A 13,063-nucleotide genomic window follows, 5' to 3' on the forward strand; every position below is an offset into this window, starting at 1 on the left:
TTCGTTGATGTATTCTAAAGGCTCTAATACGACTGAAGCTCATTCCACATTCAATACATTTAAAAGGTTTCTCCCCTGTGTGATTACGTTGATGTATTCTAAGGGCTCCACTATGACTGAAGCTCTTTCCACATTCAATGCATTGAAATGGTTTCTCCCCTGTGTGAGTTCGTTGATGGCGTCTAAAGTCTCCACTACGACTGAAGCTCTTTCCACATTCAATGCATTTAAATGGTTTCTCCCCTGTGTGACTATGTTCATGTATTCTAAGGGCTCCAGTATGACTAAAGCTCTTTCCACATTCAATACATTTAAATGGTTTCTCCCCTGTGTGACTATGTTCATGTATTCTAAGGGCTCCAGTATGACTAAAGCTCTTTCCACATTCAATACATTTAAATGGTTTCTCCCCTGTGTGACTATGTTGATGTATTCTAAGGGCTCCACTATGACTGAAGCTCTTTCCACATTCAATGCATTTAAATGGTTTCTCCCCTGTGTGAGTTCGTTGATGGCATCTAAAGCCTCCACTTTGACTGAAGCTCTTTCCACATTCAATACATTTGAATGGTTTCTCCCCCGTGTGAGTTCGTTGATGTCTTCTAAGTGTTCCACTTTGACTGAAGCTCTTTCCGCACTCCATGCATTCAAATGGTTTTTCCCCCGTGTGAGTTCGTTGGTGTATTCTAAGGGCTCCAGTATGACTAAAGCTCTTTCCACATTCAATACATTTAAATGGTTTCTCCCCTGTGTGACTATGTTGATGTATTCTAAGATCACCACTACGACTGAAGCTCTTTCCACATTCAATGCATTGAAATGGTTTCTCCCCTGTGTGACTACGTTGATGTATTCTAAGATCACCACTACGACTGAAGCTCTTTCCACATTCAATGCATTGAAATGGTTTCTCCCCTGTGTGACTATGTTCATGTATTCTAAGGGATCCAGTATGACTAAAGCTCTTTCCACATTCAATACATTTAAATGGTTTCTCCCCCGTGTGAGTTCGTTGATGTCTTCTAAGTATTCTACTTTGACTGAAGCTCTTTCCACATTCAATGCATTGAAATGGTTTCTCCCCTGTGTGACTACGTTGATGTATTCTAAGGGCTCCACTATGACTGAAGCTCTTTCCACATTCAATGCATTGAAATGGTTTCTCCCCTGTGTGACTACGTTGATGTATTCTAAGGGCTCCACTATGAATGAAGCTCTTTCCACAATCAATACATTTAAATGGTTTCTCCCCTGTGTGACTATGTTGATGTATTCTAAGATTGCCACTACGACTGAAGCTCTTTCCACATTCAATGCATTTAAATGGTTTCGCCCCTGTGTGAGTTCGTTGATGTCTTCTAAGGGCTCTAATACAATTGAAGCTGTTACCACACTCCATGCATTTAAATGGTTTCTCACCTGTGTGAGTTCGTTGATGTATTCTAAGTGTTCCGCTTTCACTGAAGCTCTTTCCACATTCCATGTATTTAAATGGTTTCTCCCCTGTGTGAGTTCGTTGATGACTTGTAAGGTTTCCACTATGATTGAAGCTCTTTCCACATTCAATGCATTTAAATGGTTTCTCCCCTGTGTGAGTTCGTTGATGTTTTCTAAGGTTTCCACTATGATTGAAGCTCTTTCCACATTCAATGCATTTAAATGGTTTCTCCCCTGTGTGAGTTTGTTGGTGTACTCTAAGGTTTCCACTTTGACTGAAGCTCTTTCCACATTCAATACATGTAAATGGTTTCTCCCCTGTGTGAGTTTGTTGGTGTATCCTCATTCTTCCACAGTGACTAAAGCACATTCAACATTCCCTGCATTTAAACTCTTTCTTTGTTCTTCCTAATGAATTCACAGATGGCTCCGTAGAATTCTGACCATCGTCTTCCTCACCTGTTTGGGAGTACGGGGGGGGGAGAGAGGATCCTGTTAGACTTTTAAGAAAGACAAGAAAGGAACTGAACACACGCCAATCCCTATGTGCACGTTTTCACTCCCTCTTCATTGTTCACTGTCTCCATGTTCCAAGATTTTAGGAATGAAGATGAGCTAATGGCAAAAGCAGCCCATGATCACTCCATTCACACTTAAGAGAGCACCATCATTTTATAGTAGAGATCTACGGTGGAACTGGTTTATAAGACACATCTCTGTCGTTTTCTTTTTCAATTGAGAAAAAGATCTCAGGCTCCAATAGCAATCTTTCCTATGAGTAAGATGTAAAACTGAAGTGCTCTTATGCCACATGTAACTAAAAATATTGCAATATATTAGAACCTAAGCAGAGCCTGCTGCATTGGGCAAAGGCCCACCTAGTCCAGCATCCTGTTCTCACAGTGGCCAAGCAGATGCCTGGGGGAAACTAGCAAGCAAAATTTCAGCCCAAGAGTCCTGTGCTTTCCAGAAACTAGTATTAAGAAGCATTATTGCCTAAGAACACGAGGGCAGAGCACAGGCATCAGTCCAATCATTTTTTTCAAGCTATCCTAGTTGCTGGCAGTCACTGTCTCGTGTGCTTCTGTTTACTCATCTTTTGCAGCCCTAAAAGGCTCATAAAGGTATTATGACCTAAGCTTTTGTGGGCTGCAATCTGACAAAGGGGACTCTTGATTAGGGAAGCTGGTGCCACTATAAACCTGTGAGTCTCTTTGTTGGTTTTGTGCACTGATTTTGAAATTTGTACCAAGGTTGCACCACTGTATCTCCATGTAAGCTTATGGAGGGACAGAATTAAGGGGGCGCTATAAATTATTATCCCACTCACTCACTCTCACACACAACCCCTGTCTGTAAGTTCACACAATTTGCTTATAATACTGGCCACCCTTGGTCTTCATATGCCCAATCCTATGTGAACAGCCTCCAGCCACAGGTATTGTGTATCATGATAACAGGTCCTTTGTCCCGAAAGACCCCTTCACCCATTTTTCTGGATTGGTGTGCAACATCTTTATCATCACTTAATCCTGCAGTGGAAATAACACCAGAGATTTAAAAGCATAGAGGAAGAAAATCTGCTGCCACTCCTTTATGAAAGGGATTCCAAAAACAAAGAGCTGCTTTGGAGAAGGCCTCACCCCTTTCTTTTCCTGCCTGGACCTCCCTGCCTTTGGTCTCCTCTCCATCTTTTCCTCTTTCTCCCTCCACCATCCAGCCATCCATGTTCCCATCTCCTCTCCCCTGGAACTCACCAGATTTCTCTGAGGGTCCTGGGAGGGGATGCTTAGAGGTTGGAGGGAGGGATGCGGGAGACAGCTTGACCAGCTCAGCTGTCCATCTTCCTCTGTCCATCCTGACCAGGTTTGCAGGTTCACCTTTTTAGGAGCTCAGAAGTGAGGGCATGTTGTAACTTCCTGGGAGGAAGGAAGAAGTCAAGGGAGTCTCAGAGCTTCTGCAGGGATTCTGCCCAAGACATTCTGCTGCCCCTGTGGAAGCCCCTATTGGGCACCCTCTTCCCAAGAGCCTCCACCCATTTTCAAATACCTTTGGCAATTCCTTCCGTCTGCATGTCCCTTCTCCCTTCCTAAGGCTGGCATGGTAAGGGCAGTAGTGGCCTTGCGGCAATTGCCCAAAGGGCCACAATAAATGTGATAATGTGTACCCCTGTAAATCCTTGAGTGTGCTTCTAATACAGAAGTTATGGTAGCCTGTGCTTTATGAAACTGATTATTTTGCAAGTTTCCACCTCCCAATTGGGGCAGAAATACAGCTAATATGAGAATCACAAAGATACAGCTGAAAGCTGGAACATGAGTTGCTACATGATGCAAAAGGCTTCATGTAACACAGGTTCCCAACATGCACATCAACACAACGTAACAGAATGCTGTGGGAATCAAAACTAAATCAGCAGAAATTGCCAGTGCTTATTGCACATGTGTATTATAAATAAAATGAGGTAATGATGAATATGATCAATGTGAAACTCCAAAGGGACTTTTTTAAGGAGGCGGGGGATGCAAGAAAAATTTAGATTCTTTTGGCAATAACCATTAAAAGAAGGAACTGCTGAGCAAAAACAGAAACAGGAGCATGTTCAGAAGTTCTTGCGGAAAGGGGGCGGGGCCTTCAAAGGTCTCATAATCGACCCAAAACAACACAGAGGTCTACCTGTCAATTGCGGTTCAGTGCTTGGACATCTCTGGTGTATATGATTGGTTGAAATCGAAATGTTTTGTTTGAAATTATATAAATACCACTGCCTGAACCACTGGGCAGGGTTGCAGTTTTGTGGAACGATCCAACTATAGCCTATTGCTTTGCAATAAACAATGGTGGACTCCTCTCATTTCTGAGTTTTATTGGTGTAAACTCAGGAGATAAGCCATTTTCTGGTTTACAACAGAGAGTAGATCCCATGGAACACCAGCCATTTTCTGGTTTACAACAGAGAGTAGATCCCATGGAACACGAGACTTACCGTATTCTTCCGTGTATAAGACGTCCCCCATTTTTGGGTACTCAAACTTTAGAAACTAGGGGGATTGAGCTTTTGGGGAGGATTACTTGGGGGCAATGCCGAAAATCACTCACCCACCAGAACGCAGCTCACAACCACTCGCGTTGCAGCTGCCTGATCGCTGCCATTAGCCCTCCTGGCTGCCGCTGCGGCAGCCAATAGACAGCTGCCCTTCTCGCAGCAAGCGGGAGTGTGATTGGAGGCTGCCGGTGGCGATCAGGGAGCTGATAGGTGGTGACTGCATGGGAAAGGCATAGGAAAGGCAGAAAGGGGAGAAATACCTTGATCGGCAGCTCTGTTTTGCAGGCGGTCTTCCCCCTTAGTTTACAGAGTTTGCTGAGCAACAGAAAGACGCTGCATGGCAAAAACGAACAGCCTACAGCCTCCTTCCCAGCTGTAGGGTGGGCAGAGTGGGGGGGAGGCAAGCAGACTAGGGAGGCCCCAGGGCTCGCCGCTGCGAGGAGCTGCGACTGCCAGAGCAAGCACTGCATTTATTTCTATATTTAATTGCTATATTCCATGCATAAGACGACTCACGTTTTTTAACTTTAAAAATTGGGTAAAAAAACCTCATCTTATACACGGAGAAAGACAGTAATTTGCAAAGAGAGGGGGGAAAAGATGGCCGCCGAACTAGCTGCAGAGTTCTGGAGGTTATCTGAGGCAAGTTCTTAAATTTGCTTTTTAAATAGGCTCGACACCGAGCCAACCTTTGAAACCCCTTTTATAATATATTTTAACTCCTCCAGAGTTTTTAAATAGTTTTAATAGTTCTTTTAGCTTGTTGCTTTTAAAAAAAAAGCCCTTCTTGTTACCTTGTTATCTTAATGTCCGGAGGGTTTACTCCCCACGCTGCCACTCTCCTCAAATCTGACCGACAATAAGGAAAACGGGTGACAGCTGATTTATTGCCAACTCCGTGTTATGCTCTGAACTATAAGCTATCAAATTACAAACAGCTATCCCAAATCTTGCCTCAATTTGGACCTTAGTCTACAGCTGGGTGGAGTTTCCGACTTCCTAAGAGACATAGTTTTTGAAATAGGAAGAATAACCCCTGATTGGTAACAAAGATTTACAAATGGTACTTACTAGAAAGAAACGTAGGGACCTGGGGATAGTGACAAGCCCATTGTTCCAGGAGTGTTATGAGAAACAGAGTAAAATCACGCAATACTTTTCACATACAAGGGACAACGAGAATGGAAATGGAAATGAGCAAAAGATGGCTGAGATGGTTGAGTTGAAGCAGGATGAGGCCCTTCTTTTTCCCTCTGCTGCTCAAGATCACTCAACCTTCTCTAGAGGAATACAGGACTCGGAGAATAACAACCAATATAGAAATACAATGAGCCTGGCCCATGAAATAGTCTTGGCTGAGATATTATCTTCAGAGTTACAGGAAGAAACCCGAAACTCCCAGAAATCCCAGACTTCATCTATGGGCTCCCAGACGGAAAACAATGACTGCTATCCTCAGGACTGGCTGCTCTCTATAAATCTGGATCTGGCAGCTATGAAAAAATATTTAACAATAACAAATGGGCTGCTCCTGACACTAGTGGAAAATTATCCCCTCCAAGCTAAAGGCTCAGAATTTCATGGTGTTGATCCACCAACCACCCCTCAAGAGCCAGAATATACAAAGCAACCAGCAACCAGCAAGTGCACACAAGGATCATCAGCGGAAAATCATTTACACCAAGGAAAGGACATAGGGTTGTATGTCTCTGTCCCCAAAACCGAATTTCCTATCGAAGTAAATCAAAAGAAGCGAGGCATCAGTAAGAGATCCCATAAGAAGAAAGCTGAAACTAAAAAGAAAAGTAAGAACATAAAAACTGCAAGGAAATCTGTTATAAACCGACGTGCATGTAAAGTATGTTGGAAAAGACTATATAAGCTGATCCCAACAAAATCAAAAATAAACTCTAACAAACCTGCTATACATGGCAGCAGAGAGAACAACAGTGTGGATCCAGAAAAAAAGATCCAGCTGAAGTCTTTGAAAGAAACACCATTGCTGCCTAACAAAACAAGTGAGGAAACGGAATCACTACCCGGGTGCTCTATGCTGAAACCTCAAGGATCCATAAATATTAAAGAAGACTCATCCCATACCATTGATTATGGCAGATCTCAAGATGAGCCAGTAGCAGGGCAAGATCTGTCCCAGGATAAAGGATGGAAACTGATACTGGCAGATAGGAAGCTAGCTTTTCTAAACTACCCGAAGCCAAAGGGCTTCCTTACACAGGAAGAACGCTCGGTGCATTTTGTGAATACTTTAGATGATATGCTGCCAGGAAAAATAAAATTAAATGACATTACCTCAGTAGATTTCATATTCTACAATGGATACTCTCTGCGAGTGATTGCCTCCTTCAAAGATCAAAACTTGGCTAAATATATATATAGATCAAGACATTTGCTGTTAAAGAAAAGGATAACGGTAACAAGATATTTTGAAAACAGCACATGTTTGAATTTGTTTCCTGATGATTTTACGACAGCTGAGATAAGATTTACTTGTAAACCAAAGGAGGAGAGAGGACACTCAAAAGACAAACTGGAACATACTGAGCAAGGGTCCTTGAAACTAAGACAGGAGATGAGACTGCCTAATGAGGGGACGGATAACTTCTATCCAGAAGAAAAGGCATTAATAAATCAGTTTGGATTGTTGCCTTTCCTTGCCCAATCTGAGATCTTGAGAAGATTGGAGACCCTTAGAAATAAGCTAACAGAGATGAATGCTCAGGAAAAAGTAAGAGAGAAAGAACCGGCAACGGACCAATTAAAGAAAGAGAACCTCTCTGAAAAAGCCAAGACAGACCCCATGAAAGATTACTCTTATAATACCTCTGCAACTGCAGAGATAAACCTGTTAACAACAGATCTAACACAGTGCGCAAGGGATAAACTACCATCTAAGAAGGAAACCATCCCTATGGCAACCATGAAAGACTACCTTTATAATACCTCTGCAGCTGCAGAGATAAACCTGACAGCAACAGATCTAACACAGTGCGTAAGGGACAGCAACAATCTACCATCTAAGAAGGAAACCATCCCTATGACAACCACAACGCGCTCTTGGACCAGCATGAGATACCTGGATGAGGATGAACTTGGTATCAGTCAAATAGAACACCTCAAGGTAGATTCGCCAAAAAAAGGAGTACTGATCACTAATGTTAGCACGCTGCACCCTTCAATTGATTCCATTGAGTACCTGGGCGATAATACATCTATGGACATTGCCAAAATGAACGAAATTCAACCAATAGATAAAAAGATAGGCCCTAAAAATCTTTCAAAGGCAAATTGACTAAGATCAACTTTTGGCAAGACAACGTGCAACCTTGCCTTGCTAACTTGGAATATTGCAGGTTGGCAAAAGAGGGTTTCTGACCAATCCTTTGCTAAATATATCCAGAGACATGACATTGTGTTTCTCCAGGAGACCTGGAGCACAAGTGAAGTGGAGTTAAATGGCTTTTCTGCGTTCTCCCTCCCAGGTCTTTTAAGTACTAGAGGGGGGCGAGTTAAAGGTGGGTTAGTTACTTTAATCTCAACAAGGCTAAGGGCCATATTTAAAAAACTAGACCCACTAGACCATCTGGCCACAGCTGTGCAAGTACAGTGGAGGACCCACAGCTTGCTGCTGATTAACGTATACCTACCCCCACAAAGAGAGAAAAGACTGATAAGAAATACTTGGGCTCAGTTAGAACAGTATCTTGACAAACTATCAAATCAATTTCCTGATGCCTCTGTAGTGGTGGCAGGCGACCTAAATGCCAGAACTGGACAATCTGATGAGGCTTTGTATGCCCATTTCCATGAAACAGCCCCCATTATAGAGGAAGCCCACTCAATACCAGCTAGAATCTCAAAGGATAAAGGCTGCAATTATGCCGGCTTATGCCTATTACACTTGGTCAACAAGTTGGACTTGGTTATACTAAATGGCCGTACAGAGGGGGAGAAGGTCGGAGAATTCACATTTATATCTAACAATGGCGCCTCCACAATTGATTATATAATCGTGTCGTATGATCTTCAAAACAAAGTTCTGGAATGCAAAGTGGAGGAGCGCTTAGACAGTGACCATCTGCCATTAAGTGCACTCGTAGCTGCGGGAAAGGATTTATCCTGCGCTGAGAAAATCGAACATTCGAGCCCTACAGCTTTGGAGCTCAGATATTCTCGTATCAGATGGACAGATGAACTGCATAAGGAAATTTCAAGTAGGCTATGCTCAAAGGAATTCCTCACTAAGAGAGAAAACCTTATAAGTTCCTCAAGCCATGAATTAAAGATAAATTTATTTCAGGAGTTAATTTCACTCCTTCAAGATTCCCTGAAGGAAAAAAGGAACAGGTCAAGTAGGCAATCCTCAGTATATAAAAACTCCAAACCCTGGTTTGATCAAGAATGTCAGGACATGAAGCTAAACTTACTGAAAAAATACAAGAATTATAGATCTGCCAATTTACCCCAACTCCCCACGGTCTGGTTTGAAGATAAACAAAATTATAAAATCTTGATCAAAAACAAAAAACTCCTGGCACAGAAAAGAGAATGGAAATGCCTAATAGATGCATCCAGAGAGAGAGATTCGGCCACCTTCTGGAGACTGGTAGCAAATGGAGTGCGATCTACCTCCTCAGAAGTGGAGTATACTATACCTGCAGGGACTTGGGAGGCATTTTTCCAATCTTCATATTCAGCTCTGCCTTTGACACAGCCACTAATACAGTGTGCGGCAGGTGATGAGTGGCCTCCGGTGTCGGTTGCGGAGATCAGGAGGCTTATTCAGGCACTCAAACACAGAAAAGCCCCGGGAGCAGATAATATCTCTCCTGAACTTCTCAAAGCCAATATTGACTGGTGGGCCCCAGTCCTTGCCACCCTATTCACCAGCATAGATCAAACAGCAATAATACCAGAGGACTGGGGATTGGCAATCATCGTTCCCATATTCAAGAAAGGCTGTAAACTTGATCCAGCCAATTACAGACCAATCAGTCTCTTAAGCATCATTAGCAAACTTTATGCAACTCACTTACGTGAAAAGTTTGTGGACTGGCTGGAACAGGAGCACATCCTAAAGGAAGCCCAGGCTGGTTTCAGGGCACATAGATCAACTCTAGACCAAGGACTGGTATTGCAACATCTAGTGGAGAAATACACCTCAAAGAAAGGAGGCTCCCTCTATGTAGCCTTTATAGATTTCAAATCAGCTTTCGATTTGATACCCCGGCACAGACTTTGGGAAAAATTAAATGCCACAAACATCGATAGACGTCTTTTGCTTCTTATCCGTAGACTACATGAAAATACTCGGATCCGTGTTAGATGCGACCGTTATGGGAACCTATCAAAGGAAATCCAAAGTTTCCATGGTGTCAAGCAAGGCTGTGTTCTTGCCCCTATTCTATTTAACTTCTATATAAACTCCTTAGTCGGAAAGATGGAGGAAGCAAGTACTCATCCCCCAAACCTAAATAATATACCAATCCCAGTCCTTTTGTACGCAGATGATGCGGCACTTATTTCCTTCTCTTGTGTGGGTCTAAGAAAACTTTTACGAGCTCTTACAGAGTATTGCGAAGCTGAACACCTAATAATAAATTACACTAAATCAAAAATTATGGTGTTCTCCAAGAGAAAACTCCGACATAAATGGAAAATTAATAACCAACCTATTGAGCAAGTAACATCTTTTAGATATCTTGGAATAATTTTTGATGAGAAGGGATCTTGGTGCCATCAGATTAAGAATTCCATTGTAAATGCGCAAAGATCTTCCAGAGCTATCATAAGATTCTTTTACAGAAAAGGAGGTCAATATGTTCCTGCTGCCTCCCAGGTCTTTGTTGCAAAAACACTTCCACAATTGATGTATGGCACCCAGATATTTAATTGTCAAAAACTCAAGTCCCTGGAATCTGTACAAACTAAATTTTACCGCTCCCTACTAGGGTTACCTACCTGTGTCTCCAACACAGCCATCAGGCTGGAGGTAGGTCAACTCCCTATTAATGCCAGGATATGGATCCTGAAGATTCACTTCTGGCTAAAACTCATATTTTTCCCAGTGGGAGTGGCTCCATTGACTCTACTAGACCCGTTCCAGTCTAAATGGAGATTGTCGCTTTATGAAAAATTGAAGGGCCTGGGGCTTTCCCCACAAGAACTTATAGCCTCAGGTTTTGAAAAGGCTAAAAGGATGGTGAGCCAGCGAATAGGAGATATAGAGCTTCAGGACCATATGAGCAAGATAGATAAATATCCAGCTATCCAAGATTATGGAAAAGGGTTTAATCTAACACCATATTTGCTGGATCTACAAATCGCAAAATACAGGCGGGCGTTTACCCTTACCAGATTTGATGTACTGCCATCTGCCTTACTAAAGGGCAGATACGAGGGCACACCCTATGCTGAACGAGTTTGCCCATGTGGTCTGAAAGAGGTGGAAACGGCTTCACATGTGTTGTTACACTGCGACCTTTACGGGGATATTAGGTCACTGTTTATCTCCCCTATCGTTCAGAAATTTCCAGGTCGATCTGAATCTCAGCGGCTGAAAATCCTACTAGGAGATAAAAACCCAGAAGTAACACTGAAAGTGGCCAAATTTTCTGCAGCTGCGATCAAGCGGAGGGCATTAGCTGTAAAAAAGTAAAAGACTTGACCCCTGGACAAGCCCCCCCTTTTTTTAAGTCTATACATATACTGTAGTGCATATATGTGTATATATGTGTGTGTGTGTGGGTGTGTGTGCATATGTGTATTGCTTTTATGTATAATTTTACAATTTTTAATTGACACCATTATTCCCTTTGTAAACTATTGTTGTTTTTTATGTTTTTTCTGGTCTATGACCGTAATAAATTTATTCATTCATTCAGTAATTTGCAAAGGACTGCTCTGAATACATGGAGAAGAAGGAAGCCCCCTGCTTGCATCTGGACCCCCTGGGAGAGGCGGTGGATCCACCCACTGCTGCCTCCTCTGTCCTCCTGCCCTGCAAACACCCTCTGCTCAGGAGAGAGGGGCAGAAAGAGCCTTCAAACCCATCTGTTTCCTCCTCCTCCGCTGCCTTTTCCTGCAGCAGCCCAGTGAGAGGGGAAGGAGCTCCAGCGCCTGGTTCACTTCAGATACACACAAGTTTTACTGATGTTGTGAATGAACAAGACCTCTACCTTCCATGCGGTGGGAGTGGGTGCGTTAAAAGTGGGGGAGAGACCTCCCCCGCCTGTCCTTTTGGGAAACAGGAGCCTTTGCCATTAGTAAACAACTTAGATGGCAAGTTCACAAGAGAAGCACTTCGGAGCACTGCTTGCTTGCTCATGCTATGTGTGTTTGCACCTCGAGGACAACATACATATTTACAACACGTGATTTCTTAAAGAGGGCATTTCTTTAAAATCGAAGGCCATTTGTACAAAAGACTTCAATGTTTGGTTGTTTTGGGTGTTTTTTATTTTGTTGGAAGCCGCCCAGACTGGCTGGGGAAACAATGAGCAGGGTATTATTATTATTATTACAGTGGTGCCCCGCAAAACGAATGCCTCGCTAAATGAAAAACCCGCAAGACGAAAGGGTTTTCCGATTTTTTAGCGGCTTCGCAAGACGAATTTCCCTATGGGCTTGCTTCGCAAGACGAAAGCCCATAGGGAAATCTCCGGGACAGCGGGGAACCCTCCTCCCACCGCAAGCCCCGGGAAGAGAGGAGAAGCTGCGCACTTTCCCCTCTGTTCCCGGACCTGTCCTGAAGGCTTGCGGTGGGAGGAGGTCCGGGAACAGAGGAGAAGGCGCACAGCTTGCGGTGGGAGGAGGGCTTTTCCTCCCCACCGCCAACATTCAGAAGGCTGTTCTGAAGGCTGGCGGTGGGAAGAAAAGCCCTTCTCCCGCCTCCAGTCTTCAGAAGAGTTCCCCGCAGGGCTCCTCAAGCTGTGAATGTCTGCCGCGCGCGAAGGGGCGCTCTGCTTAAGAGCGCCCCTCGTGCGGGGCAGCAGGCTGCTACCCGCAGCTTGGAAAGCCCTGTGGGGAAGTCCGGCAGGGCTCCCCAAGCTGCAGATGTCTGCCCCGCCCGAGGGGCGCTCTGCTTAAGAGTGCCCCTCGTGCGGGGCAGCAGGCTGCTATCCGCAGCTTGGAGAGCCCTGTGGGGAAGTCCGGCAGGGCTCCCCAAGCTGCAGATGTCTGCCCCGCCCGAGGGGCGCTCTGCTTCAGAGCGTCCCTCGCACCGGGCAGCAGGCTGCTATTCGCAGCCTAGGCAGCCCTGCAGGAACTCTTCTGAAGGCTGGCGGCGGGAGAAGGGCTTTTCTTCCCACCGCCAGCCTTCAGAAGGCTGTTCTGAAGCCTGGCGGTGGGGAGAAAAGTCCTCCCCCCCCCACCAGCCTTCAGAAGAGGTCTGAAGGCGGTCTCCCTAGGAACGCATTCATTGATTTTCAATGCATTCCTATGGGAAACCGTGCTTCGCAAGACGAAAAACTCGCAAGACGAAAAAACTTGCGGAACGAATTAATTTTGTCTTGCGAGGCACCACTGTATTATTATTATCATCATCATGAGCCTGGCCAGCAA

The 13,063-nt window shown here is 44.2% G+C and overlaps 1 protein-coding gene across 1 annotated transcript in view; it reads right to left on the reverse strand.

The window, feature by feature from the left end:
- Window positions 1–252: 252 nt before the first annotated feature.
- The window catches only part of LOC309362400 (uncharacterized protein), a gene marked incomplete at its 3' end in the record, with an annotated part of 151,637 nt that continues 138,826 nt past the window's right edge, over window positions 253–13,063 (reverse strand). Inside the window, exon 4 of the mRNA XM_081931745.1 lies at window positions 253–1,896. Coding sequence (XP_081787871.1) covers window positions 253–1,807 — 1,555 coding nt within the window. The remainder of the gene's footprint in view (window positions 1,897–13,063) is intronic.

This window comes from Podarcis melisellensis (genome assembly GCF_964234715.1).
Source record: "Podarcis melisellensis genome assembly, contig: HAP1_SCAFFOLD_154, whole genome shotgun sequence".
NCBI lineage: Eukaryota > Metazoa > Chordata > Lepidosauria > Squamata > Lacertidae > Podarcis > Podarcis melisellensis.